A 25,010-nucleotide genomic window follows, 5' to 3' on the forward strand; every position below is an offset into this window, starting at 1 on the left:
AGCATATCACCGCATGTTAGTACAATATGTTAAGTATACTATCACGGTAAAACCCTGTTAGAGAGGACTATCTGTGAGGTTTAAAGCAATCCTGGCTAGGATCTTATGGTTGTCATATCGTGAACTGTTCGTCACTTATGCTTCACAAGGGCAGTTGAAGGTTAAGGCAGTTGAAGGTTAAGGCAGTTGAAAACTCCAAGTAGAGCAAGTGAGGTATCAGCAGAATTGCAGAGACTAAGGAAGATGCCAGCTCGTCTACGAAATATTCCTTTGCCCCTGACAGTTTCTTGTAGAGTATGAGACAATTCAGCTGGTGTTTCTGAATTCTCCTATGTGATCTGGGTTCATTTCCAGGTCTCAGTCAGAGCCATAAAGTGGAGAGAGTGAAGGGAAACTTAAAGCTGAGATGGGTGTCAGTTTTAGATGACAGACTGACAGATCCTACCAAGACTGTTTGAGAGTGAGCCAACAATGTCGGGTAGATGACACTGCTGCTAATACAGCCTCTGTTATTGTGGAGGATGGCTTCGAGGCAGAGGTCATCTTTAGTCAGGCAGAAGTCCAGTCTAGTGTGAAGTAAGTGCTTTATCTTAAGTATTATTAAGCTATAAAGCCCCTAAATAAAGCTCCAGGCTTCAGTGAATGAGGTCTCAGATAGTGTAAATGATAACATCAGTTTATTTATAATTATGCAAATCAGTCCGCTTTGTAAGTGCAAAAGATTAGACACAGATCACTGGATGCACAAGAGTAGCTCTGCTAGGGTCAAGGCTCTCAGAATACTAGAATATTTAAGTAGTAGGAATAATGTTTAAACACCTATGTCTAAATGGATCTTTAAAATGGCTTTTAACAAGTTTATTACCATTACGCCAGTGAGCTATACAGTCAAGGCTAATGGACGAAGCAAGAATGCAGGAGGGTATCTGAGTCATAAAGAATTATTGATCATATATGTTGTGGATCAATAGTTATAATGGATCACATTATGGTAGTAGTGAAAAACAGTATGACTAGGTCAGTCATGTTAAAAGTCTGTCCAGACACAATTGCCCACTACTGCTCTTTTGTTCAGACAGTGAACACTGTATTGTTATTTACCATCAGCCATTGTGGCATTTGGCTCAGAGACTTCACGGCTATTTGGAGGCTTCATGCTGATTTATGATTCGTGTTGATTTATGTTAGTAGTTGAAAGTAAGCTGAGGATTTAGTTTATCCTCAGGTTACAGAGGATACTGACAGGATTAATGTGTATCAGATGCCTCATGTGTGCATGGAATCATTTTGTTGTGGATGAAGTGATTCCCTAGCATCCGCTGGACATTCATTATCACCTACAGGTTTATGCTGACAGACTGTAATAAGATATGACCCTAAATAAGGCTTCTTCGGCAATGCATGCACAGTCTGGCAATGGAGAGCAGTAGAAATGACCATGAAGAGGGAGGAACATTGATGTTTGGATAATTTATGAACTTCTGATGTCAATCCACTACTGATATTAGGGACTGTCTGTGTAATTACTGTGACTGAGAGAAGAATTGATGTACATTATCCAGCAGTGTGAGTTAACACAATTTAGTTTAGTCATTTGATAAACTAGCAAACGTGTGTGTCTGTGTGTGTGTGTGTGTGTGTGTGTGTGAACTTGAAATTGCAGAATTATCAGCCCATGATTTTTGGTTATATTCTTGATCAATGAGGGAAATAATTATTCCAGGGTCATGATGTACTTCCTCATCATTTGCAGAATAAAAGCTGACCAAACCGAATCTGTACTGGACATTTTGTCCCAGCCATAATGGAAAAGGCATCTTACAATTTTAGCCAGCAGATGGGTTTTTAGGGCTGTTCTTTAAATCACATGATCTTGCTGTTCTCTTGGATTTGCTGAGACTTAACTATAGGAGGTGCATTTCTATAGTGAGGAGAAGTTACCATTAGAATTTATAGACTAACTCATTAGTCTTGTAAGGGTTAGGTCTTCTCCCAATGCAGAAGAAAATTCCCTCCAGCATGTTGGAAAATATCATCATACCATAGATAATTGCTTTTGCATGTCAAGATTCACCACTACTTTTAATAATTCAGGTGTATTATTTATTTCTCGGTTAATATTACCCAGCATTGCTCAAAAGAAACAATTGACCCTCCAGAGTCTGCTTGGAGTGGTACTCTATTTGCTATCTTCCATAATTAAAAGGGACCAAAGATGTCCATGTGCGTCTGACCATTCTAGAATTTCAGGCAAGGTTTTCTGGCATCAGTATTCCCTACTTGAAAAACACACCACTCTCCTTCAGCGTGTGCTGTATGTGGATGGCACTGTACGGATAATGGTGCCATCAATTATAGAGTGAACTTGAACCAAAGAAAAGGAAACACTAAAATTGATATTATGCTAAATGCTTTGCACGGTCTTTCATATCTCTGCTTATAATGTGTGATACCAAGCTCTAACCCATGAATAAGTGAACTGTCAAAACGCCTGACTTCGCTACTAATAACTAGTACAAGTTATTCTGAGTCTCAGGCATTCTTTCCATTGTTTATTGGAGCCATTGTTTCTGTGGTTTTATCAGATCAAGTGTATAACGTGAACACAAGACTCTGTACAGTATTGTTCACAGGCTGTACCCATCAGTCTGAGTCTACACAGCAGCTGCTCTTTTCAACAGATCTCCCTTCTAGTAACTGTATCTCATCAACCAGTTAAAAATTCATCACTGGTTTTCTAGGCCCCCATACTTGGTGATAAATTGATTTAAGAGGATCTTCTGTTCATAGCCAGTGAGAGATGACATTGTTGACAGAACATGAATATCTCCTGAATATCAGATGCTTCTATCTGGTCTTGAAACTTTGAATATGCTGATAAACTGTTTTTACTTGCAGAGTTTGTCGCTCATCTTTGTAATCTCAGCTACATTTTTCTTCACTGCATTTGGGAAAAACTTGTTTGTATGCTGGTCAACATTTTAACTTTCTGCATTAATTCACAGACATTTCCTCCTTATTTTTTTATGTCATGACTGCCTTTTCAAATTAGATCTGGAGAAACATTTTTTTTTCCTTTTTCTGCTGCAGGAAGTGTTGAATTGTTGATTTATTTAAGGGCACACCCATGTTTTATAGATTTATTATTAGATTTTTGTGCTTCAGTCTCACTTCAGTCTGCTCACATTCACTAATGTCATTTTATCTGTATTTCCTCAGTGTTGTGCAATTTATTATCACATCAGAAAGACTGTACATAAATTATAGCTCTTAAAGATTTCTATGCCTGTTTTGTGCCTAGTCTAAAATGTTTTAAAATTTATTTAGTACTGTAAATATTTTAATAAAACATCTTTCTGCCTGTGAAGAGTAATTGTAAATTAGCCGTTATCTTCTGTGTGTGAAGGTAGAGCCCACCACACAAACAAAACTAGTCATAAAAGCACCATGTGGCTGTTTCTGTGCCCTTGGCAGTATAGTCACATGGCCATTTGTAAGATACAGTATATAACCTTGGCTCCATACAATCTTGGAGGATGCTGAACAAAAGAGTCAGCAGAAGCTCTGATTGGCTGTTTAAATAAAAGGGAGCTCTGTATCCAGGCTAGATTCAGTGAAGACCATGGGCTCTAGCTATTCCAGAATCTGTTATAATCTGGACTTTAACTATATAAAAATATAGCCCTGACTTATATAGACATTATGGAGAATATAGACATTAGGAGAGCTCAAATCAATCAAGTCTATTGAGCTTAGGTTACAGATTGCAGTGTGAACACTGGCATTATAGAATGTAATATAAATGTGATCCACAATCTAATGCACAAAACATCACCATAATAGTTTAGATTAAGTCATATGTAAAATTTTAACCATACTGTTAAAATTCATTTTTACTCTTCTTCAGTATCCACCTTATTCTGGTCAGGGTTGCAGTGGCTTCAGATCTTTCCCCACAAACACTAGGAATGATGTGAGAATGCACCCTGGATGTGGGACCAGTCCATCAGCACACACACACATTCATACTTTTGGTCAATTTAGAGTAGCAAGTCCACCTACATGTTATTGGGAGGTGCACAGAAACTGAAACCCATACAAACCATATCCATAGTAACCCAAGCTCAAGGTCCACCAGAAGACAGTGAAGCTGTGAGGCAGCAACACTCCACATTTGTGCCTTCTACTTCATGATTAACGTGGCATTAAATGTCATCATATTGTGTATACATTAAATTGACATGAAGGAAATGACTGGTGTCCCTTCTTCTTTCAGAAACCTTGGAAAATCTGGTTTACGGGTGTCATGTCTAGGGCTGGGTGAGTGCCATGATTATGATGGCTTTCCAAAATCTGCAGCTGAATATTTCATATAAATAATACTGAATTGATTTAAATTCAGTTATTGAGTAGGAATAAGATGTGCAGCATTGGTACTCTGAAACCTATTAGTTTTCATGTGTGACTCTGTGTGTGGTGTTTGCAGGCACGTGGGTCACTTTTGGAGGTCAGATCACAGATGAGGTATTGTGTAGCTCCTGTTGATCATCATTACGTCCTATACACTACATACTACATGTAAATATGTTCATCAACTTATCAATATTCATAGTGCTTGTACACAGACACTAAACTTGATTTTTGCAGGTCAATGGATATAGAGCATTAGAATGATCTATGAGTATGTTCACATATTTGGGGTCAGCCATTTTTATTATGTGAAGTGCTTTCTTTTGAAAAAAAATAATATATAGACCACCGCTTTAAAATAAAAACTTTCATACACTGTTTAATCCACAGAATTTTGCAGTCAAACAGCATACAATCAACTGGCAAATAAAATGCAGATTAGATGAATTCTTAATATTTCATTTAACCTGACCATAAGACACGAAAGTGAGCTAATGTTTGTGAACCTATACTTTTTATTTGCAGTAATAAAATGGTAAATTGTGTCCATGTCATGTAGACTTTATAATCATTTATCATAATCATTGATGGGAAATGTAAATAAATTATCCAAAATGTGAGTGTTACAACAGAAGGTCAATGCATAATAGTAATGCTGCAGCAATTTCTGATTTCTGAATACTGGTGAGGAAAATGTTAGTACTCTTCATAATCTACACATCACATGGAACTGAAGGACTGAACCTTCCATTCTTCTATTAATGCTTTAATTATGCACTTCTGTCGCGTTTTTGGTTATCTCCCTTCCATTCTGCTCAGGATTTTATCTCTTACACTTTTCTTTTATCCTCGTTCTTCTCAGATAGCAGAGCAGTTAATGACTCTGGCATATGAAAATGGGATCAACCTGTTTGACACGGCTGAGGTGTATGCTGCGGGCAAGTGAGTGCTTTCTTTATCTTCTTCATCATTCACCGCTCTCCTGTCAGGTGTAGAAGCTCACATGCTGGAATTAGAACAGGAGTCATGCTGAACTAAGTCTTCTTCCGTGACGGACAATAGTGATTTGCTTTCATAAGCACATTATTGTGTCATTATATATTTTGTATAAATATCTTTTCTCTGAACATAATCTTCTTGCAATTACTTTTTTTTTTCATTTCATTACATTGTCTGTACCGCTTATCCGATCTATACCCGGGTCACGGGGAGCCTGTGCCTATCTCAGGAGTCATCGGACATCAAGGCAGGATACACCCTGGACAGAGTGCTGCAATTACTTTATGTATATTATTTTGAAGAAAGGGTCTAAGGCAAATTGAATTATTTTTCATGCAATGCAATTCATTATAGCCCTGGTTTCTGGTTTGGTTCCTGGAGAATTATTTGCTGTAATTTACTGAGTGCTGAATTGTACATAAATGGATTCGCAAGTTGCATTTATAACATATCATTTAATTTAAATATATAATTTAAAAATATGTGTTTTTGATCCAAAACTTCAGGGAATAGACATATCTCAGGATAATAGACATATCTTAGAATTAAATAAATTAATAATAATTATAACAAAATGCTACCTTGCAGTGTTTGCATTGCGTGTTTTTATGAACTGCAGAGCATCTGTTTAATGTAAATCTTTATAAATCACCTCGAAATGTGTTTTACTGAGACAGACGGATTTCATGCCACAAGTGCATACGTAATATCATTCTCTCAGACAGACATACATTCCCCTCCAAAAGAATCGGAACAGTATTAGTAAAATTGTCAATTCCAATTAAATCGGAAATTCCTATTTATCGTCTCATATTCATCTTTTCATCTCAAACCCAAGTATCTACAGAATATAGCAACAACAAAAGCCATATCGATATTTTTTGGAGAGGAATATATACACATGTTTTTGTGTGAAATATTCTCCTGTGCTGTACTGGACTACACACCTGCCTCTCTCCCTGGGTATAGTAACACAGATTACACACCTCTCTGTATCACTCATACAGACACACACTCCCTATCACGTTACCCTGCTCTGCTTCTTGGAACTGTCACTGATATAGGAAAAAATTCGTCTAGAGAAATAGTTTGTGTTTGTCTGAGGAGACTGCAGGTCTTTTTTCCCCCTCAGGATATCCAGTGTCTCCTTCCATCCACATTTCAATAGTTCTGTATGCGTTAAAAGGTTTTTGAAAAGACTTTGACTGAGTGCAGGAATAATGGGAGGCATTCATAAAGAACATACACCGAACCTTAGGAGAGGGATACTTCATCTGTCATTAGACACACAGAGCTGCTCCCCATCATCCCAGCCAGCCTTTTACTCAAAATATCTTCTAGCTCAGGAAGCAATCATCTTATGCCTGTGTTTGATGCTGTGAGATTATTTAATATCACTGTGTTCTACTCACTGCTTCATTAACATGATTTTTGGAATACGAAGCAGGGAGTCCCAAATGCTCTAACATGTCTGTCTAGTTCTGAAAGAAACTCTTTTATAGAATGAAATAATGCACCTTTTGTTCTCATAGTTATAATGTGTTAACTGTGTTTTTTTTCCCTTTAAGGGCCGAAGTGGTTCTTGGCAGTATAATAAAGAAAAAAGGATGGAGGTAGAGTCTTTCATTTCTATATATCTGTTTTTATTTTATTTTATTTTACTATGAGTATGTGAGTGAAAATGTGAGTATTTCAGTAACACTGCTCTCTTAAATACATGACAGTGTGGACACTGTGGGTTTTTTGACTGGACCATCAACTTTTATTTGTACTCTGAGCTGCACAAAGGAGACCCGAGGCAGCTTTTTGTCTCATTGATAATGCATATAGACAGACTCTAAGCTATTATTATTCATGGTTATTTATCAATCTATTTTTAATTATATTTATTTATTTAAAAAAGAAATTCATTTGTAATAAACTGCAGGAATGATCCAGGGTTGCAAGAAACAGAATATTCTTAGTGTAAAGAAAAAGGTTTGCAGGAAACACCTGTCATTAATGTGTACATTATGTACCCATGATGTCAGATATTGTAGATAATGTTGTTGTTGTGTCAGTTTTGTCTAGTGGAGCAGTTTGGTGAGTCGAATAATCTACTGCAGAGTTACATTTACTGCATGGCTTAACCCCTGAAACTCTTTGGGTCCGGACCTACATTTCTTACTAAATACCTTTCCTCCGATTTTTACTATAGTGACTGAATAATTCATAGTAGTTACTGAATATTATGCTTTAAGGTGATGTATTGACTATGAGTCAGGAGTGCATGAGGCTAAAGAACAGTAGTTGTGCCACTACCATGCAACAACAACCAAACTTACAACTTCCACAACCCTCATCACATGACCAAGCATCGACTCTCACTTAAAGTCACCTGATTAATATTGGAACTTACCTATTTGTAATTACACGGCTACCTTTAGTCTGCTTTAGTCTTGTCTGATCTTGTCCATTGTTTTGAGTTTTATCTGTCCATTTGATTTCTCTGTTGCACTGGTTTAAAAAAAAAACGGAAATCATATTAGGAAATGTAATCTGAAATGCTGATTAATTGTTTCATATTCATCTTTTAATCTCAAACCCAAGTATCTAAAGTGTTTAGCAAAAACCACAGAATCTGCTCTACCATTCCAATATTTTTTCCAGTGTAGAGTTTTTTTCTGTGCCTTATGTTTCTGCGCTATACTGGACTTTACACCTGCTTCTCTCACTGCTTATAGAAACACAGATTCATCCGTTAAAGGCTGTTGAAAAGACTTTGACTGAGTTCAGGGATAATGGGACACACTCTGAACCTTTGTGGTGTGTGTGTGTGTGGGGGGGGGGGGGTCGCTTCATCAGTCATTAGACACACTGAGCTTTTTTACCCATTTGGTTTGTCCTTTACACTGGTTTTAATAAAACCAGAAAACCTGCACTTGCAGTCGTTTCAGCCTGACCATTTTAAGCAGTCATGCTGAGTCTCTGTCTTTCTGAAGATACTCAATCATCTGATGCTGACAGATACGTGTTAGAGGGTGCTTTTCATTATGGAGCTGTCAGAGAAATCTTCTCGACATCTTTATTATCACAATATGGAAGAGAAACATGAAGCAATTAGATGATGGTTCAGTTAGTTAAGCTGTGATGAAACCTAAACATGGCTAAAGGTGTTATTTGCTGTCTTTATTTGATTAGCTGTTGAGTGTGAAACCTGTGATTAAATCTTCACTCTGTATGTACAATTACAGCTTGGTTTAATGGAATAATGTTAAATAATACAATTGCTCCTGAGTCTAACTAGCATTTATGGTTCCTGGCCTTTTCATTTACTGAATACGGGTTTTGGGATATTGTCTGGAGCCTGTCCTGGCAAATGTCTAAAAACTTCATCTTCTACAGTGTCACTACAAAGGTCTCACAGCACTTGTTCTACTTTCTTTTACAGACGCTCCAGTTTAGTTATTACCACCAAGATCTACTGGGGTGGAAAGTGAGTCATTGTATGTTTGTGTATTATATGTGTCACAGTGAAGGCTACCTGTATCTTTGTGCACAAGATAAGACTGAGAAGTGCAAGGAGCTGCCTCTCCTTACCTGTGTTTGAGTGTGTGTGTGTGTGTGTGTGTGTGTGTGTATGTGTATGTATGAGTTGAAGTGAGATGTCAGAACCCCTTCCCTGTGTAGACCATCTCCAGGTGTCCAGACACACCGCTGTAACTGCTTCCTGGATATGCTTCAGATCGATCCCTCCTATGGAGCATTGCACTTTCCCTCAAGCTAAATTAAAGGTCCTAGACCAACACTAACGAGAGGCTGTCAGGTGTATTTTTAATGGGCTGACATTTCACTTTTTTCTGACCAATTAAAAAATCGAAATAAAATCTGGCTGTAAGTAATGAGGATATATATTGCAGTACAAATTACTCTATGTTAGATGACCTGCTATATAATTATAAAATAATACTTTACACATGAGATTTCTGTGTGATGTAAATCAGCTAGATAGATAACAAAACTTGCATTTCATATTGTTCTTGTAATGTTGTAAAATTTAGTTTAGTAATTTATTTTCTGCTCAATTCTGCAAACATACTCAGCTTTTAAAATCTTTAGTGTATAACTAACATATAAAGTTAAATGATTCACTGCGATGCTTCTTCAAGATTAAGATTTAAATGTTTTTCAGTTGTTTGTTTTCAGCTGTTTATTATAGACATGCACTTTAATAATGTGAAAGAACGTGTTTGAAAGAATGTGTTTGTCTGAGTTTGCCTTGATAAGGCTTCACATGGTTATTGTTCTACCATCAGTGTCTGTCTGATCTATTTTTCAGAGCAGAAACAGAAAGAGGATTGTCAAGAAAGCATATAATAGAGGGTAAGTCACGACAAATAACCTTCACAACCTGAGGAGCTTCTGCTGCACATGGCTGAATAAACACAATATTGTTCTGTCTTTACTTTGTAGGTCTGAAAGCGTCTTTGGAGAGAATGCAGTTAGAATATGTTGATGTAGTATTTGCTAATAGACCGGACCCCAACACACCGATGGAAGGTAAACATGCATGCTGGGATGCTGTACCATTCACCCGTCTGTCTGCTGAGGTAGAATGGTTTGCTTTTAGTGTTTCTGTGCTATTTTCTACATGCAGCATGGCTACAGCTCTCCCTCTCCCTGAAATCTGTCATATTTTTACACTTTAGTGTCATTATTTTTTCTTTTCATGTGACATTTGTAGCATGCTTTCTGATTATCTTTAGACTGGGAACTGATTTTAAATGTAGGTAGCGTTCTCATTTATTCGTTAAAGTAAGTGCACAAGAGGAATGAAGCATGTGTGATTTTAAATGGTTTGCAAAAAAATAGTATAATGATAGCATAAACTGCATTTGTCTTAACTTTAGGTTACGACCATGACCTGGGTTCTCTGGTAGGATGAATGAAGCATCTCACTGTGGGATACACTTCTCTGCATAGCCATCAGAAGCTCTTGTTTTAATACATCTACTGTCATCGGTTGACACGCATCACATTCACTTGTTTTGGTGAGACGATCATCAGTAACAGCAGTGTATCAGTGACAGTATATTGAAATCCTGCCAGTGTGGATCAACAGGAGGACATGACATAACATCCAAAACCAACATTAAAGCCCATGACAGAGCAAGCTGTTTAAAATTCAGGATAGATATGATGCTCTCCATTCATTAAGAGGAAAACACAAGTCTAAAATAACACAGAAATGGCACCACCTGTGATTTAGTAAAATTATTCTTCACACACTTCACACTTATTCCCATAAAGGGATTGAATGAACAAGATTTTAGCATTTTCACTCACAGCTATGGCACTAGTGGGGAGTCTGACAGTAATTAGGTTGGACCAGTCAGAAACTTGGCCCAGAGGATGGGGATGTCACCACCACCACCATGATGTTGCCCACCTGAACAAGAACATGATGCCCTCCCTGATAGGGCTGAAATTTTGTAGGACTAGGAAAACTGCTAGGTGTTCCAGATAATTTAGATGAACAGTCTGCAAGTACGAGTCTCACACTCCACTCACTGTCCTGCCCTAATGAGTGGCTCTCCTGAGGCGTTTGATGTGATCACCTTCTACATAAGGACCAACATGTGCTGGTATACTTGCTCTAATCCAACGAAGGCCACGCACTCTCATGTACAGGAAACCAAACGGGAATCACTAGAACTAGGTTCCAATCCTTGCTTGTTAACTTGAGGTCATTCAGTGCTGAGTGAGTGTGCTGTTTGGAGGCAACTACAGAATGTTGTACTGCTTGAAAAATGCCTCTTTGACGAAAGCCTCAAGGTGGATGTGTCAAGGTACAGCTTCCTGAGTAGAAGACATATTTGAATGACAAGGTGATGTCATGTGGGCCCTGAAGTACGGGGAGGAGCTCCTCCACCTCAATGTAAACATCGCTGCTGCTAATCAACAAGAGTTGGCAAACTGAAATATGGGCTTCTGAGGAAAACATGGAGAGGCGTATCCCACAGTGAGATACATCTCTCATGAGACCAGAGAACCTTACGACTGTTAGGGCCGTATTCAGAGTTGAGTTAAGCAGATGTAGTGATGAGTTAATAAAGACTTAAAGACTTAAATATCAAGATTTATAACTACCAGTGATATGTGATATTCCAGATTTGATGCAATTTCAGTTTTTGGTTTTCACTTTGGTTTCATATACTGGTCCCAGCAGGATTTGTCTTCACCTCTACCTAAACATACTGGCACAGCAGTTCTTTAATCCATTCTGTCTGTTCAGCTCTCTTACCTCATCATCTGTACAATCTGAATCACACAGATAGTGTTCCAGTGTGCATCCTTCATGCTAATACTGCTGTCCTCGACCAAAACCACTGTGCTTGTCATCTCATAGATCAAATGAATGACGTTTTTTGACCGATTCAGTCACTTCTGCCTGTTCACTCGTGCCTAAACTTCATACATATCTGATACAGACTGTATAAAGTATAGACAGCCAACACCTGTAGGTGGAACCCAGATTGTTAGATTGAGAAATTTGGGATTATCAGGACAAGGATCAAAACTAGAACCATCATATATTTTCATTAATATTTTTACAATATATCGTACAACTATTGCATGTTTATTTGAATCTATGCCTACCTCTTGTTTATTTATTATTATATATTAATTTAAATTGTATTTATAAAATTGCCTTCGGTTTTGTATTACATAGCAGATGGCAAAGAGGAAAACACAACCTGCTTCATCAGTCTAATAAAATAAAATAAATAAATATGGTAATAAAATACACCAATGTCAGCCTCCGAGATGTGAACTGCAGAAGGGTATTAATGTTAATTATATTAATGGACTGCTCAAACACATGCCTGAATCAACTTAAAGAATTTGCAGCACAAATATTGACATAAGTTGCCTACTTTAGTCACCAACTCTGAATACAGCTCATAATACTGTTTAAAACCTCAGAACTTAATAATGATGTGCTTTTGGCATGTCGAGTGGTTTGGATCTTTATCACCGATGGCATGTTCACCGTGTTCTTGAACGGCTCCCACAGCAAACTGCAGAGTATACTAACTTACTTTATAATGTGGATCCATATTAATAGCAGATTTCAATCTGAACTGATTAGTGAGACTGTAGTGTGGGATCTGCACAATCTCTGATGATGCCCGGCTTGATGTATGGCTCTGTACGAAACATAGAATGGTTAATAGCTGAGGCTGGTGCTGCTGAGGTAGGTTCTGTAGACATGACTGCACGACCACGGTGAGCAGGAGCTGGTCCCCTCCAGGAATCTTATGAGGTTCATTACATTCATCAGTTTATCAAATTATTTCACAATATTTTGCTTGTTTTTTGTCACCAGGAAATCCATTTAACATCTCAAAAACAAGAACATTCATCATAGAAGGTACACTGTAGCTTCAGTCAGAATCCTGATCTCTTGTGTCCAAAAGCATTTTATGGTAATGACTTGTGACTTTTCACCCTGTTTTTCCTGGTGTGAGAATCTGACCATGTCCATAAAATGCTATTTTCTTTTTAGAGTTACCTCCAGAAACCAATATGATTTAGAATGATTGATTTATTTGATTATTCTACACATCTTGCAAAGTGGAATTGGAAAAAGTCATTGCATCTGAGACTTGGTTCATTTTCCCCCACCCATGCACTTTAATTTGATTTCATTTGGAATATTTTAACCAACGGCCATTTATCCTTTGTCATTAAAGTCCAGTTTGACCTGTATATTGTTTTATAGTGAAAATAAACCTAATTAGCATCTTTCAATATTGATGCTAAATTGTTCATATTTAGCCATGATAACAGAAGGCTTTCTGTCTGCCTGTGTCTCTATTAAAATGTGTAAGAAGCTTCAGATCCCAGAACCGTTATGTGCCCTATTACCTTATGCATCTTCTGTCATTTTTTTAGCTCAGCTTTGCTTAATGCAATATTTTTTGCAAGATGACTTTATAGTGTGATGCTGAGGGTGACGTGTGTGCATGCTTATTTGTTCATGTTCCTTATTTACACCGCTTTAGTAACTATACCTTTTACTCTTTGCATGTCTGCATTAGTGTTTTTGTACATTCAAAAATCTTAAAAATGATAAAATATACAAACAAAATATACAAATTAGCATTGTCTTTTGCACAGCTGAACAGTTAAGCTTATAACAGCAACTTTGAAAGTGTTATTTTTATTAAATATACTTGTTTACACTGAGAGCATTTCTATGAACTGTAAATAGGAAAACTAAAGAGAGCGACATATAACAAAGTGCATAGTAATAGAACAAAGTAATAATATAAAATAAAGAAACCAGTTTCAATATTCATATATATTGCACGGGTCAAAATACAGACACATGCAGGACAATCACAATTCTACAGGTCGAGGAACATTCAAAATCAGAACCAGGAACTATTAAAAATGCAAAACAAAGAAGATGACCGTAGCTTAGAAATAAAAAGATAAAGGATATGGAAGAAAGAAACAGATGAAAACAGCAACAAAGGCGGGGAATAATGCCCAAGAGGTCAAAATTGTTGTGCAGACTTAAATGACCAATACAAGGTAGTTTTAGGCAAAGAAACAAAGACAAACAGACGGTGAATAAACCTGGATTCCTGAACAACGCAGTAGATCACACGAGGAAAGCAGAGGCTTGCAAATAAAAGCAAAGCCTGAGCCTAGACTGGGAATTACACAAGGCTAGAATTTGGGACAGGCCTGAATTCGGGAGAAAATCAGGGCTTAATACAGAAGCTAGGGCAGGATCTGATACTGAAACTGGGAACACTGCTGTAGGAACTGGGAACACAGGAAAAGGAGCAGTGTGTAGGAGAAACAGTAGGGAAGGTGCTGTATGACCACCATGACCTGTGCCGTGACACCAATGAGCTACTCACCTCAGAGATGGGGTCATGGAATTTTATTGTGCTGTGTTTCAGGACCACAGATCTGTACATTAGGGTTCTTGGAGGCCATCAGCAGGTCAGGATTCCTGCAGATCTTGGAGAAGCAGTAGGCAGTGAGGCAGTAGGAACAGCCAAGGCCATAAATTGAGAGCCATGAGCAACTGGGCAGCCTTGAGACTGACTAACCTGCTTCCTCTGTTGATGGTCAATACTTCAGTGCAAATACGGCAGATAAGCAAGAGTCCAGTCCCAGTGGATCATGGACTGAAGGCTCTCTTGTGACTCCTTTTTATTTTTGTTGCTGTTTCAGCTTTTGGTTCTTCCGAAGTCAGTCTCAGCATCTTTCAGCCCATTCATACACTCTCCTAGTGAATGCTGAGAGCATGATAAAGACCATGACCTTTTCTAAAAGGGTTCGCTTACCATGTGTGTAAAATACATTAACATATCCCTTTAGCTTCCCATAAGCCCCATCATAGATTTGAAAGGTTGGGCAGAGCCAATTCAGCATGATTGAGAATGTTCTGTAACACAGACAACACAAAGGTGGCTATCTTTTTGGTTGGTTCAGGTTCAGTCGGTTCAGGAAGGCACAGAAGCAATGAAATTACTTAAAGTTCCTTGTAAAGATAACCGGGTATTGTGTTATACAATTTGGCAGAAACCACAGGGCCCACAGTCAAACCCGTTGTAGATTTTGAGTTAGAAATTGATCAATATTTGTGACACCTATTCATAATCAGCACACATTGCTTGATGAAGCCGGTTTGATAAAAGGTTGTACTGGTGTATATACTGCACAGGTTCATGTTTATATTGTTATTGGGTTGAATTTTCCCTCTTTGTTATGATTTATTAATTATCTTCCGTTTGTTACATCAGTTTTATTTTTTCTTCTCAAACCTTTGCTTGCTCATGCTTTGCCTCTCTCCTTTTCAGCAGTATTGGCCTTAATTCATTCATCTCCAGTGTTTGTGTGTTGACCAACTGTCATATTTCCTCTTGTGATTGGCAGAGACGGTGCGAGCCATGACCCACGTGATTAACCAAGGAATGGCCATGTACTGGGGCACGTCTCGCTGGAGCTCCATGGAGATCATGGTGAGTGTGTAGTGAAGCACATGTTATGAATATTATATACAAGTTCCCTGAATGTATTTAAAAAGCCCTTTTATATTAGTAGCCATGCAGAATTCAAATTACAATTTTATTTTTCACATATGAAATCATACACAGTATGACATGTAGTGACATGCTTTTTACGACTACATTTGAAGAAAGAAAAAAAGAGTAAAATTAAAATTAAAGTGTGTGGACATGAAAAATATAGGGATATAGGTCAAATATCCAGTATAGAGAAAAGTAGGAAAAATAAAAACTAACATAGTAGAAATTGAAGACATGTTAAATTATGAAATACCAATAGTTATGAAAAGCCAATAGTTATTGGGCATGCATATACAAATATATGTGTATATAAATATAAATAAATAAATAATAATAATATAATATAATGTAGTATTATATATATAAAATATTATATAAATAATAAATATGTATAAACATCTATAATATATAGAAAAATACAATATATACAGATTCATAAAAATGTATAAGATGCTTTCTAACAATATCTCCTCAAGGATGGGAATATCTGACAGTTTTCACCTCACTGGGTTGTTTTTCTGGTTTCTATCAGTAAAACTGCTATATATGTCTACAGCATATATAATAAAGAAATTGGTTAAATTAGGCTCATGACTTAGCTGCATTGAGTATTAAGTAAACAAAAGGTCTTCACAAGGATAGTAAATGTTTGTGTGTTTGTGTGTGTGTGTGTGTTTCTCAGGAAGCATATTCAGTGGCACGGCAGTTTAACCTCATCCCCCCAATCTGTGAGCAGGCTGAGTACCACATGTTTCAGAGGGAGAAAGTAGAGGTTCAGCTACCTGAGCTCTTCCACAAGATAGGTGTGTGTGTGTGTGTGTGTGTGTGTGAGCCAAGGTCAGATCAGTTGAACAATGATGTCCATATGTTCCTCTCCAGGTGTTGGTGCCATGACCTGGTCCCCTCTGGCTTGTGGAATAATCTCAGGGAAGTATGATAGTGGTGTTCCTCCTTCCTCACGTGCCTCTCTGAAGGTAATCTCTCAGCCTTGTGGGAAATTAGCAGCTGTCCCAGTCCCACATTCTCTCACTGTGTTTCACTCTATGCTTATTCCAATATTGCTTACTAATGCCTGTTTTTCCCCACTGTCTTCCAGAACTTGGGTGTGTTTATCAGTTGAAGACATCAGTAACTTAAAGCTTGTTATTTATTTATTTATTTGTTTGTTTATTTATTTATTATTTCTTTTGACATTCTTCATCCCTTTTCTGATGATACTTCACCATATTAGTCCTAATCCTTCCACTTTGCCTTGATATGTGATGTCAGGCATGTGGCCTTAGTGCTATATCTTGTAAATAATTGTGCACAAGTTAATGGTTTTGCTTTTAATATAATAAATCCACTTTTAACTAACTAGAAGGAAGTGGAAGGAAGTTGAACTAATGCCTCTGTGATGTGGATAACACACTATCCAGAAAAAATCCTTAGAACATTTTCAAAAGAAAATGTTTGTGATTGTCTTTCCCTTAAAGCTTCCATTTAGTTTTGAACAGTCTCATATTTATGCACAGATTTTAATGCAGTTCTTAGCGTTCTTTACTAGCATCTGAAAAAGTATTTTGCTAAAAGATTATCATGATTACCCCCCGCTTCCAGACCTTGATTCAGCCTTCCTGGGACAATCCCATTAAGTTTCTGGTCAGACGCAGCCTCTCTGAGCAGGTGTGCTGTGTGTTTGGAACAGGGCTACCAGTGGTTGAAGGACAAGATCCTGAGTGAGGAAGGCCGGCGTCAGCAGGCGAAGCTGAAAGAGCTGCAGGCCATCGCAGAGCGGCTCGGCTGCATGCTGCCCCAGCTGGCCATCGGTAATGCAGCCTGGGCTCTGCTGCTCTCTCTCTGATTGTCTGTCTGTCTGTCTGCCTGCCTGGAGCTCAGGGCACACTGTCTTCATCTTACCTCCATGTGGCTTATAGTGGTCCTTGTTTTGTGCGTACGGGACTCATGTGGTTGTTGGATTTAGCCTGGTTTTGCATTAGGGAACTGTTGGGATGTGCTAAAGCCTTTGTTTTTCAGGGTGTAGTACAGATGAGTCTATATACAGTGTTAGAGCCTGTGGGCCTATCTGAAGTTTAGACAGTGGCCCTTATCTTTTATTACTCAGGCAGTAATAAAACAAGCGTTTGCACATTCCACCTGTACTTTTCTTATTCATCAGTTTCATCTTCATGATATCTGAATGGTCATATTGGTCACAGTGCATTTAAATCTGACCCCAGTAATATTTACACAAACAATCAGAATCAGAATCAATCAGTGTGGCAATAAAGGCTAAAGTAAAGGTTAAAGTAAAGGATATAGTAAAAGCTATGGTAAAGACTATGGTGAATACTATAAATAATAACTTATAATAATAATTAACTTATAATAACTTTAAAAAATAGCAAATAAAGATGATAATCATAATCATGAACAAGAAAACATTTTTTTAATATATAAAGTAATTTGTTTTGGTTTAGAATATGTTATTTGTAAAACTGAATCAGAATGCAGAGATATAGATGTTTATCAGCCCCATCAGGTCTCAGCTGTAACTCTACAGGACATTTATCGACAAGTTCTGACACGAGGATGTGAGAACTGAACAAAAGCTGTGGTAGAAATCTGTTTATCATATCAGTTCCTCTGGCTGTGTTAAATGAAACATGCCTCTCTACACACTGGGCACCATGTGGCCTATGAAAAAAAAACTATTTATAATTCTCATTTCTCACTTTAGCAAGTTTGCAAAAGGTTGTGCAAAAAAACCCAAAAACAAATAAAGAAACCCTGAGCTTTTACATGAATTTCCAAAACATTGTCACATATCCTGCTCACAGATGGCATTTACACCCGAGCATTTAGCTCCCATAGACCAAACCCACACACCTCTCTCTTTTCCTGCAATATCAGCTTCACAGAAGGAGACAAGAAAGAGACATAATGTATTTTTTTGATGCTCACACACACACACACACACACACACAAACACACAAACACACAAACACGCACACACACACACACACACACATACACAAACACACAAACACACAAACACGCACACACACACACACACACACATACACACACACGCACACACACACACGCACGCACACACACACACACACACACACACACACACACACACACACACACACACACACACACACACACATACACACACACACACACACACACACACACATAAATATAGCTTACTGCTGTCTCTGAGGTGATATAAATGATGTAACCATGGTAACTTTAGATGCCATACTATGTTATCATTTTTTTTTTGAGGTAGTAGGTGTTTTTGGACATAGCCTTTATCACTCCATCACATCCTTTATCACTCCATCACATCCTTTATCTCTCCATCACAGCCTTTATCACTCTATCACAGCCTTTATCACTCCATCACAGCCTTTATCTCTCCATCACAGCCTTTATCTCTCCATCACAGCCTTTATCACTCTATCACAGCCTTTATCTCTCCATCACAGCCTTTATCACTCTATCACAGCCTTTATCTCTCCATCACAGCCTTTATCACTCCATCACAGCCTTTATCACTCCATCACATCCTTTATCACTCCATCACAGCCTTTATCACTCCATCACATCCTTTATCACTCCATCACATCCTTTATCTCTCCATCACAGCCTTTATCACTCTATCACATCCTTTATCTCTCCATCACAGCCTTTATCACTCCATCACATCCTTTATCTCTCCATCACAGCCTTTATCACTCTATCACAGCCTTTATCTCTCCATCACAGCCTTTATCACTCCATCACAGCCTTTATCACTCCATCACATCCTTTATCACTCCATCACAGCCTTTATCACTCCATCACAGCCTTTATCACTCCATCACAGCCTTTATCTCTCCATCACAGCCTTTATCACTCCATCACAGCCTTTATCACTCCATCACAGCCTTTATCACTCCATCACAGCCTTTATCTCTCCATCACAGCCTTTATCACTCCATCACAGCCTTTATCACTCCATCACAGCCTTTATCTCTCCATCACAGCCTTTATCACTCCATCACAGCCTTTATCTCTCCATCACAGCCTTTATCTCTCCATCACAGCCTTTATCTCTCTATCACATCCTTTATCTCTCCATCACATCCTTTATCACTCCATCACATCCTTTATCACTCCATCACATCCTTTTTCACTCCATCACAGCCTTTATCACTCCATCACAGCCTTTATCACTCCATCACATCCTTTATCACTCCATTACAGCCTTTATCACTCCATCACATCCTTTATCACTCCATCACACCCTTTTTCACTCCATCACATCCTTTATCACTCCATCACATCCTTTATCACTCCATCACAGCCTTTATCACTCCATCACATCCTTTATCACTCCATCACATCCTTTATCACTCCATCACAGCCTTTATCACTCCATCACATCCTTTATCACTCCATCACAGCCTTTATCACTCCATCACATCCTTTATCACTCCATCACAGCCTTTATCTCTCCATCACAGCCTTTATCACTCCATCACAGCCTTTATCACTCCATCACAGCCTTTATCACTCCATCACAGCCTTTATCACTCCATCACAGCCTTTATCACTCCATCACATCCTTTATCACTCCATCACATCCTTTTTCACTCCATCACATCCTTTTTCACTCCATCACAGCCTTTATCTCTCCATCACAGCCTTTATCACTCCATCACATCCTTTATCACTCTATCACAGCCTTTATCTCTCCATCACAGCCTTTATCACTCCATCACAGCCTTTATATATATAGCCTGTATAGCCTTTATTTTAGCCTTAATATAGATGTTTTATATTTTTCTCCTTTTCTCTGTAATCCCTGAGCAGCATTTCAGTGAAATTTATTTCAACCATTATAAACGTAAATCCAGTACTTTGTGTACCACACACTTACCTGGTTTATGTTTATTATGTGCATATAAGAAGAAAACAGTTCTTGGTGCTTTAAAGGGGAACTAGATGAGAGAATTATCCAGACACTTCACTATTAAGTCCTACTCCATGCCATATAATTAGTATTGTAACCTCACTGATGTGTGTTTGAGCTGAACAAGGATAAAACTCTAGTCTGCCCGGTGATCCCAGGAACTAAAATATCAACCTTTAGATTAGGAAACCAATTAAAAACTTCTAATGAGATGCTTTGCTCTGCTGTCTTGTTTTGTTTTGTTGTGTGTCATGTGTGTCTCTACAGCATGGTGTCTAAGGAACGAGGGGGTCAGCTCTGTGCTGCTAGGGGCATCCAACACTGACCAGCTCATGGAGAACATAGGAGCCATCCAGGTGAATATTTAGCAGTCACTTGATTTTTTAAAAGTAGATGTGTTGTTTGTAACTAATTACCATGTTCCAAGCTATTGATGAGCCACAAATTACTTTAGAAGCATGCCTGATTAATGCAAATGAAGTGAACGTAAATGATTACATGTTGGGATTTTCATGTTGTGAGTTCTCAGATGTGATTAAAGTGAAGAGAATAATCAAGGGACACTTATAAAACTGTATGGTTTATTTAATGTCCATTTTATAGATGCTTTAAATGACTTATACCACTCTACTTAGATACTAGAGAGTGATAGACACTTATACTTTTAGAACATACATGTTATTGATAATGTAACGCACACTTATCATGGTACAGTAAATTTAAATCGTTGTATTCTATATAATGTCCAAAGGATAAGTCAGTTATTGTTCAGTCATGATTTATAGTTTGGTTTTGAGCCCTAGGAAAGAGGTTCAATATTATCAGTATTCCTTTCTCTAAATTATTATTTCCTGGGGTTTTTACAGCAATTGCATTGTAGCAGTTGTGTAGTTCATAAATCTGAAGAATCCTTTATCTATCATTTGTCACACAGGTTCTATCCAAGTTGTCATCCTCAATCATTCATGAGGTGGACAGTATTCTAGGAAACAAGCCATACAGTAAAAAGGACTACAGGTCCTAAAGGAAGCCTTTATCCGCTTGCTGTCCTTTTGCTCCTATATCTGCTTGAGCTTTAACTGAATGAGACTTTGGCTCATGGGACTGCTCTTACACAGTGGCAGTTTGTGCTGGAGATACCAACTCGTGCTCAGTAGAGTCTACAAAAATGACTAGGAAGATTTAAATGTCTTCAGAACGGCAAAGGGAGGATCAAATCATAGCCAAAATCAACTGGACCAGCTGGACATGCAGACCGCTCCTTTACCCCACAGAGGCGCCTCTGATACATGCACGTTCATTGACTCTCTTGCTTTTTCCCTTTTAGGAATCTTGTAGTAAACACACAGGATTCCAGAGAAAGTCTGTATGTATGCTATAACTGCATGTGATTCACAGACCTATACACATGCTTTGTGTCCGTTCTCTTAGAAATTATACCACTTAAAAATGCTTTTGGAAAATAGTTAGCATATTATTTCTAAGAGCCTTGGTTGTGTATTTCAGCCTCTGGAGAATTACATTTGCATTAGTGAAGGTCAGTTCAGTAGAAACTTCATGCCTCTCTGAATGGAGGTGGAGGTTGAATTCTTTTCTCTCGCATAGACTAAAGTTTGACCTTAACATCTGTAGTGACACTACATCCTGTTCACATCCATTAGAGATTCCTAAACATCAGATTGTGTGAGTAGAACAGTTTATGAATTTGACAAGTTAAATTAAAGATTTAAGAACAGCATTTAACTAGCACATTTTGTCTTTTCATCATTACCAGTAGCTTGTCTAATCGTGGAAACAGCAAAAAGATTGGTCAGTGACTGTGTTTTGTGTAGGAATGAAGTGAACATCTTAAACATTACTTCATGCACATTTCTCAGAGTCACTGAAGGAACACCAAAGAATTCATGTTATGTATGTATTCTCATCTATTTTACTCTTATTCTTACACGCTGGAAACACAGACAGGGATGCTTATTTAGCAGGGGCATATAATATAACTATTATATTATAATATTAGCTGTAATATATAGTATAAAATTAAGTATAATTAATCTTATATCCATTCAGTGTTTGATTTGCCTTAATGCTCAAATTTTCTCAGAAATGGTCAATTTCTCTTTTTAATTTCTCATTAAACTTATCCTGTTTCATACATCAACTGTATATTTATAACAAACCTTTCTACTGTGTTTATGGAGTGGGTTTTTTGGTTGTTGGGACTGGTGTTGTTTGTGCTTGTCTCTTCATGATGAAAGTTAAGGTATTAAAATATTACAAAATAGTTTTAAAGAGGTTCTAGTTGATTTTCACTCCAGCTAGTGTTTACTTATTGGAGTTGCCTTTTTTTCTGGATGAGCAGGCAGTAGAATGCTGTATATCTTGCGTTATTTGTAGGGCCAGTGGCTCCCTCTGCTGACCGGGGATGTTCTTTGACAAAGCCATAAACCTACAGCTCCACCCAAACCATGCATGAAAACAGGCCCATGTCCCACACAATGACATCTACTGATTTATTATCAATTTATTGTCCTATAATGGCACTTTATTATACTAATATTATTCTGTTTGCATCGTAGGTCATTATGCACATCTAGTATGAAACTGCAAAGTGAAGTAGAGCTCATAAAAGCATCACTGTGAAGGATCAGGCTTTATTTTATATTTAAATGCTTATAGATTACAATAAAGCCCAGATTACCTGGCTAAAAGCTATACCATTTCTCTCCTTCCTAAGTACATTAATTAAACCTTAATCCATTTTAATATCCCAAACTGTTAGTGAGTGAGCTTGTTTAAGCTTTTTAAGATCTCTTTAGGCAACGTGACAAGCTGAAGAACATTGATTTTTCAGTTGTCTCTGTCTGCACCACATGCTGATAATGGCTACTGTAAGGCAGTCATATGTGCTGAAGGCCTCAGAGGAATCTGCATCACGTTCGTCCGATCTGGACATCAGTGTTACTGTAATTGGCTTTAAAGCTCAACACTTTAATGGTCTGTGTAAGAGAATTTTCAGTGTTTTTGCATTGTCTTTAACATTGGAGTATTAGGCGTTGGAGCCATGTGTGTGCTGCAAAATCATGATGATTGTTTAAGCTCTTGATGCATGTCCTTAATATCTAAAACTGCTTTTTATTTATTCTTTTTTTTTTAGCTCAACTTAAGTGCCATTGACATTACATGCACCAAGTTGTCACTTCACTTTTTTTGTTTCATTTTGGTTAAATTATAAGATGATTGGATTCCTCAGTTTGATCTCAATGTACTGTACTGGTTTTAACATATGATTTATTTTGCCTGGGGAACCGAAAATATGTACAGCTTAGAACTAATGAAAATAAACCATATAAACATCTGAACCAGTGACTGTTGTAGTTTTTTAATCACATAGTGTGAGTTAAAGGCACAGCAGGGACGGACAGACAGACGGACAGATTACTGAATACAACTTAAACCTTAGAATGCTATTTCTGAGCATTTTTAAGTTCCTTTATTAGATGTAGAGATTTCTAACACTGCAATCAATACAGGATTTCAATGCCTCGTCTTGTATGGGGAGATGGTAGCTTAGTGGTTATGTGGTTGGACTACTGATCCGAAGGTTGTGAGTTCAAATCCCAGGTTCACCAAGCTGCTACTGCTGGGGCCCTGAGCAAGGCTGGAAATGTAAATGTGTGTTAAACAGTTGGGTTCAGAAGAGATCCTTAAGAGAAGAATCTCTCTCATTTAGAAAAGACCTGAATTCGGATGATTGGTTCTGAGGGTTAAAAGCAGTCAGTGTTTGTAAGAATTTCTCTAGATTGTTTTATTTAGCAGACAACAGTCGTGTGGTTCACTTTTTATGTAAGGCATTTTCAGACTATAGATCCAAAGCACAATTTACAATGATTGCATTGAACAGATGTGTAAAAAAATACATTCTTTGACAAAATATCATTTTTCAAATGTAATCAAAAGAGTATTAAATCGGCGTGTATATACCTATATAGTTTTGGTATAAAAATTGCAATGTCTAACTGAATCTCACTGCCATATATTTATTTACATTGCAGTGTCCTGTGTAAATGAGAAAATAAGAATCAAAGAAATCGAATTGAAATGTTCTGGTGATATCAATGTAAATACAAATGATATTAAAAAACATTTTCATAATTATACAAATACTGTATATAAACACATTCATACATATAAAGCTTTGTACTGAAGTTTCAGATGGTTCATGAGCCACTGTTTCCTGTTCATCATCTTCCCAGTGAGTCCTTAATAAAGTTTCATGTCTATGTGCATCTTTCTTTTATGCAAATATTCATACAAATATTATATGCAAATATTTACCATTTTTAATATCAAGTTTGATCAGGTATGCAAAAAAGTTCTAATTTCTGTTCTGGAGACAGATTCATAGTGCATTTGTTGAGTTTGGCTTGTTAAAGCCTTCATTAGCGTTAAGATACAGGACATGAGTTGTGGTTGTCATACTGGAGCACTGTGCTGTGGCTCATTCTTCCTCTTCCCTCTGTAGTGCTGATGACCGGATGTCAGGATGCTGCCTGTCGAGA

The 25,010-nt window shown here is 37.6% G+C and overlaps 2 protein-coding genes across 5 annotated transcripts in view; one reads left to right on the forward strand and one right to left on the reverse strand.

Moving 5' to 3' along the window:
- The window catches only part of kcnab2b (potassium voltage-gated channel subfamily A regulatory beta subunit 2b), a 64,860-nt gene extending 40,129 nt beyond the window's left edge, over positions 1-24,731 (forward strand). For all 3 annotated transcript variants that reach the window (XM_058410170.1, XM_058410167.1, XM_058410169.1), the window contains 13 exons: positions 4,277-4,320; positions 4,487-4,524; positions 5,273-5,352; positions 6,978-7,022; positions 8,840-8,884; positions 9,728-9,771; positions 9,862-9,948; positions 15,352-15,437; positions 16,186-16,306; positions 16,383-16,477; positions 17,191-17,311; positions 20,719-20,807; positions 21,386-24,731. In XM_058410170.1, the coding sequence (XP_058266153.1) occupies positions 4,277-4,320; positions 4,487-4,524; positions 5,273-5,352; positions 6,978-7,022; positions 8,840-8,884; positions 9,728-9,771; positions 9,862-9,948; positions 15,352-15,437; positions 16,186-16,306; positions 16,383-16,477; positions 17,191-17,311; positions 20,719-20,807; positions 21,386-21,475 (985 nt within the window). In that variant the 3' untranslated portion in view covers positions 21,476-24,731. The remainder of the gene's footprint in view (positions 1-4,276; positions 4,321-4,486; positions 4,525-5,272; positions 5,353-6,977; positions 7,023-8,839; positions 8,885-9,727; positions 9,772-9,861; positions 9,949-15,351; positions 15,438-16,185; positions 16,307-16,382; positions 16,478-17,190; positions 17,312-20,718; positions 20,808-21,385) is intronic.
- The window catches only part of megf6a (multiple EGF-like-domains 6a), a 28,054-nt gene continuing 26,907 nt past the window's right edge, over positions 23,864-25,010 (reverse strand). Inside the window, exon 34 of one of the 2 annotated variants that reach the window (XM_058410166.1) lies at positions 23,864-24,997. In XM_058410166.1, the coding sequence (XP_058266149.1) occupies positions 24,990-24,997 (8 nt within the window). In that variant the 3' untranslated portion in view covers positions 23,864-24,989. Of the gene's footprint in view, positions 25,002-25,010 lie in introns of both variants that reach the window. The other variant, XM_058410165.1, reaches the window with a different exon arrangement.

This window comes from Hemibagrus wyckioides, linkage group LG15 (assembly GCF_019097595.1).
Source record: "Hemibagrus wyckioides isolate EC202008001 linkage group LG15, SWU_Hwy_1.0, whole genome shotgun sequence".
Taxonomy (NCBI): Eukaryota; Metazoa; Chordata; class Actinopteri; order Siluriformes; family Bagridae; genus Hemibagrus; species Hemibagrus wyckioides.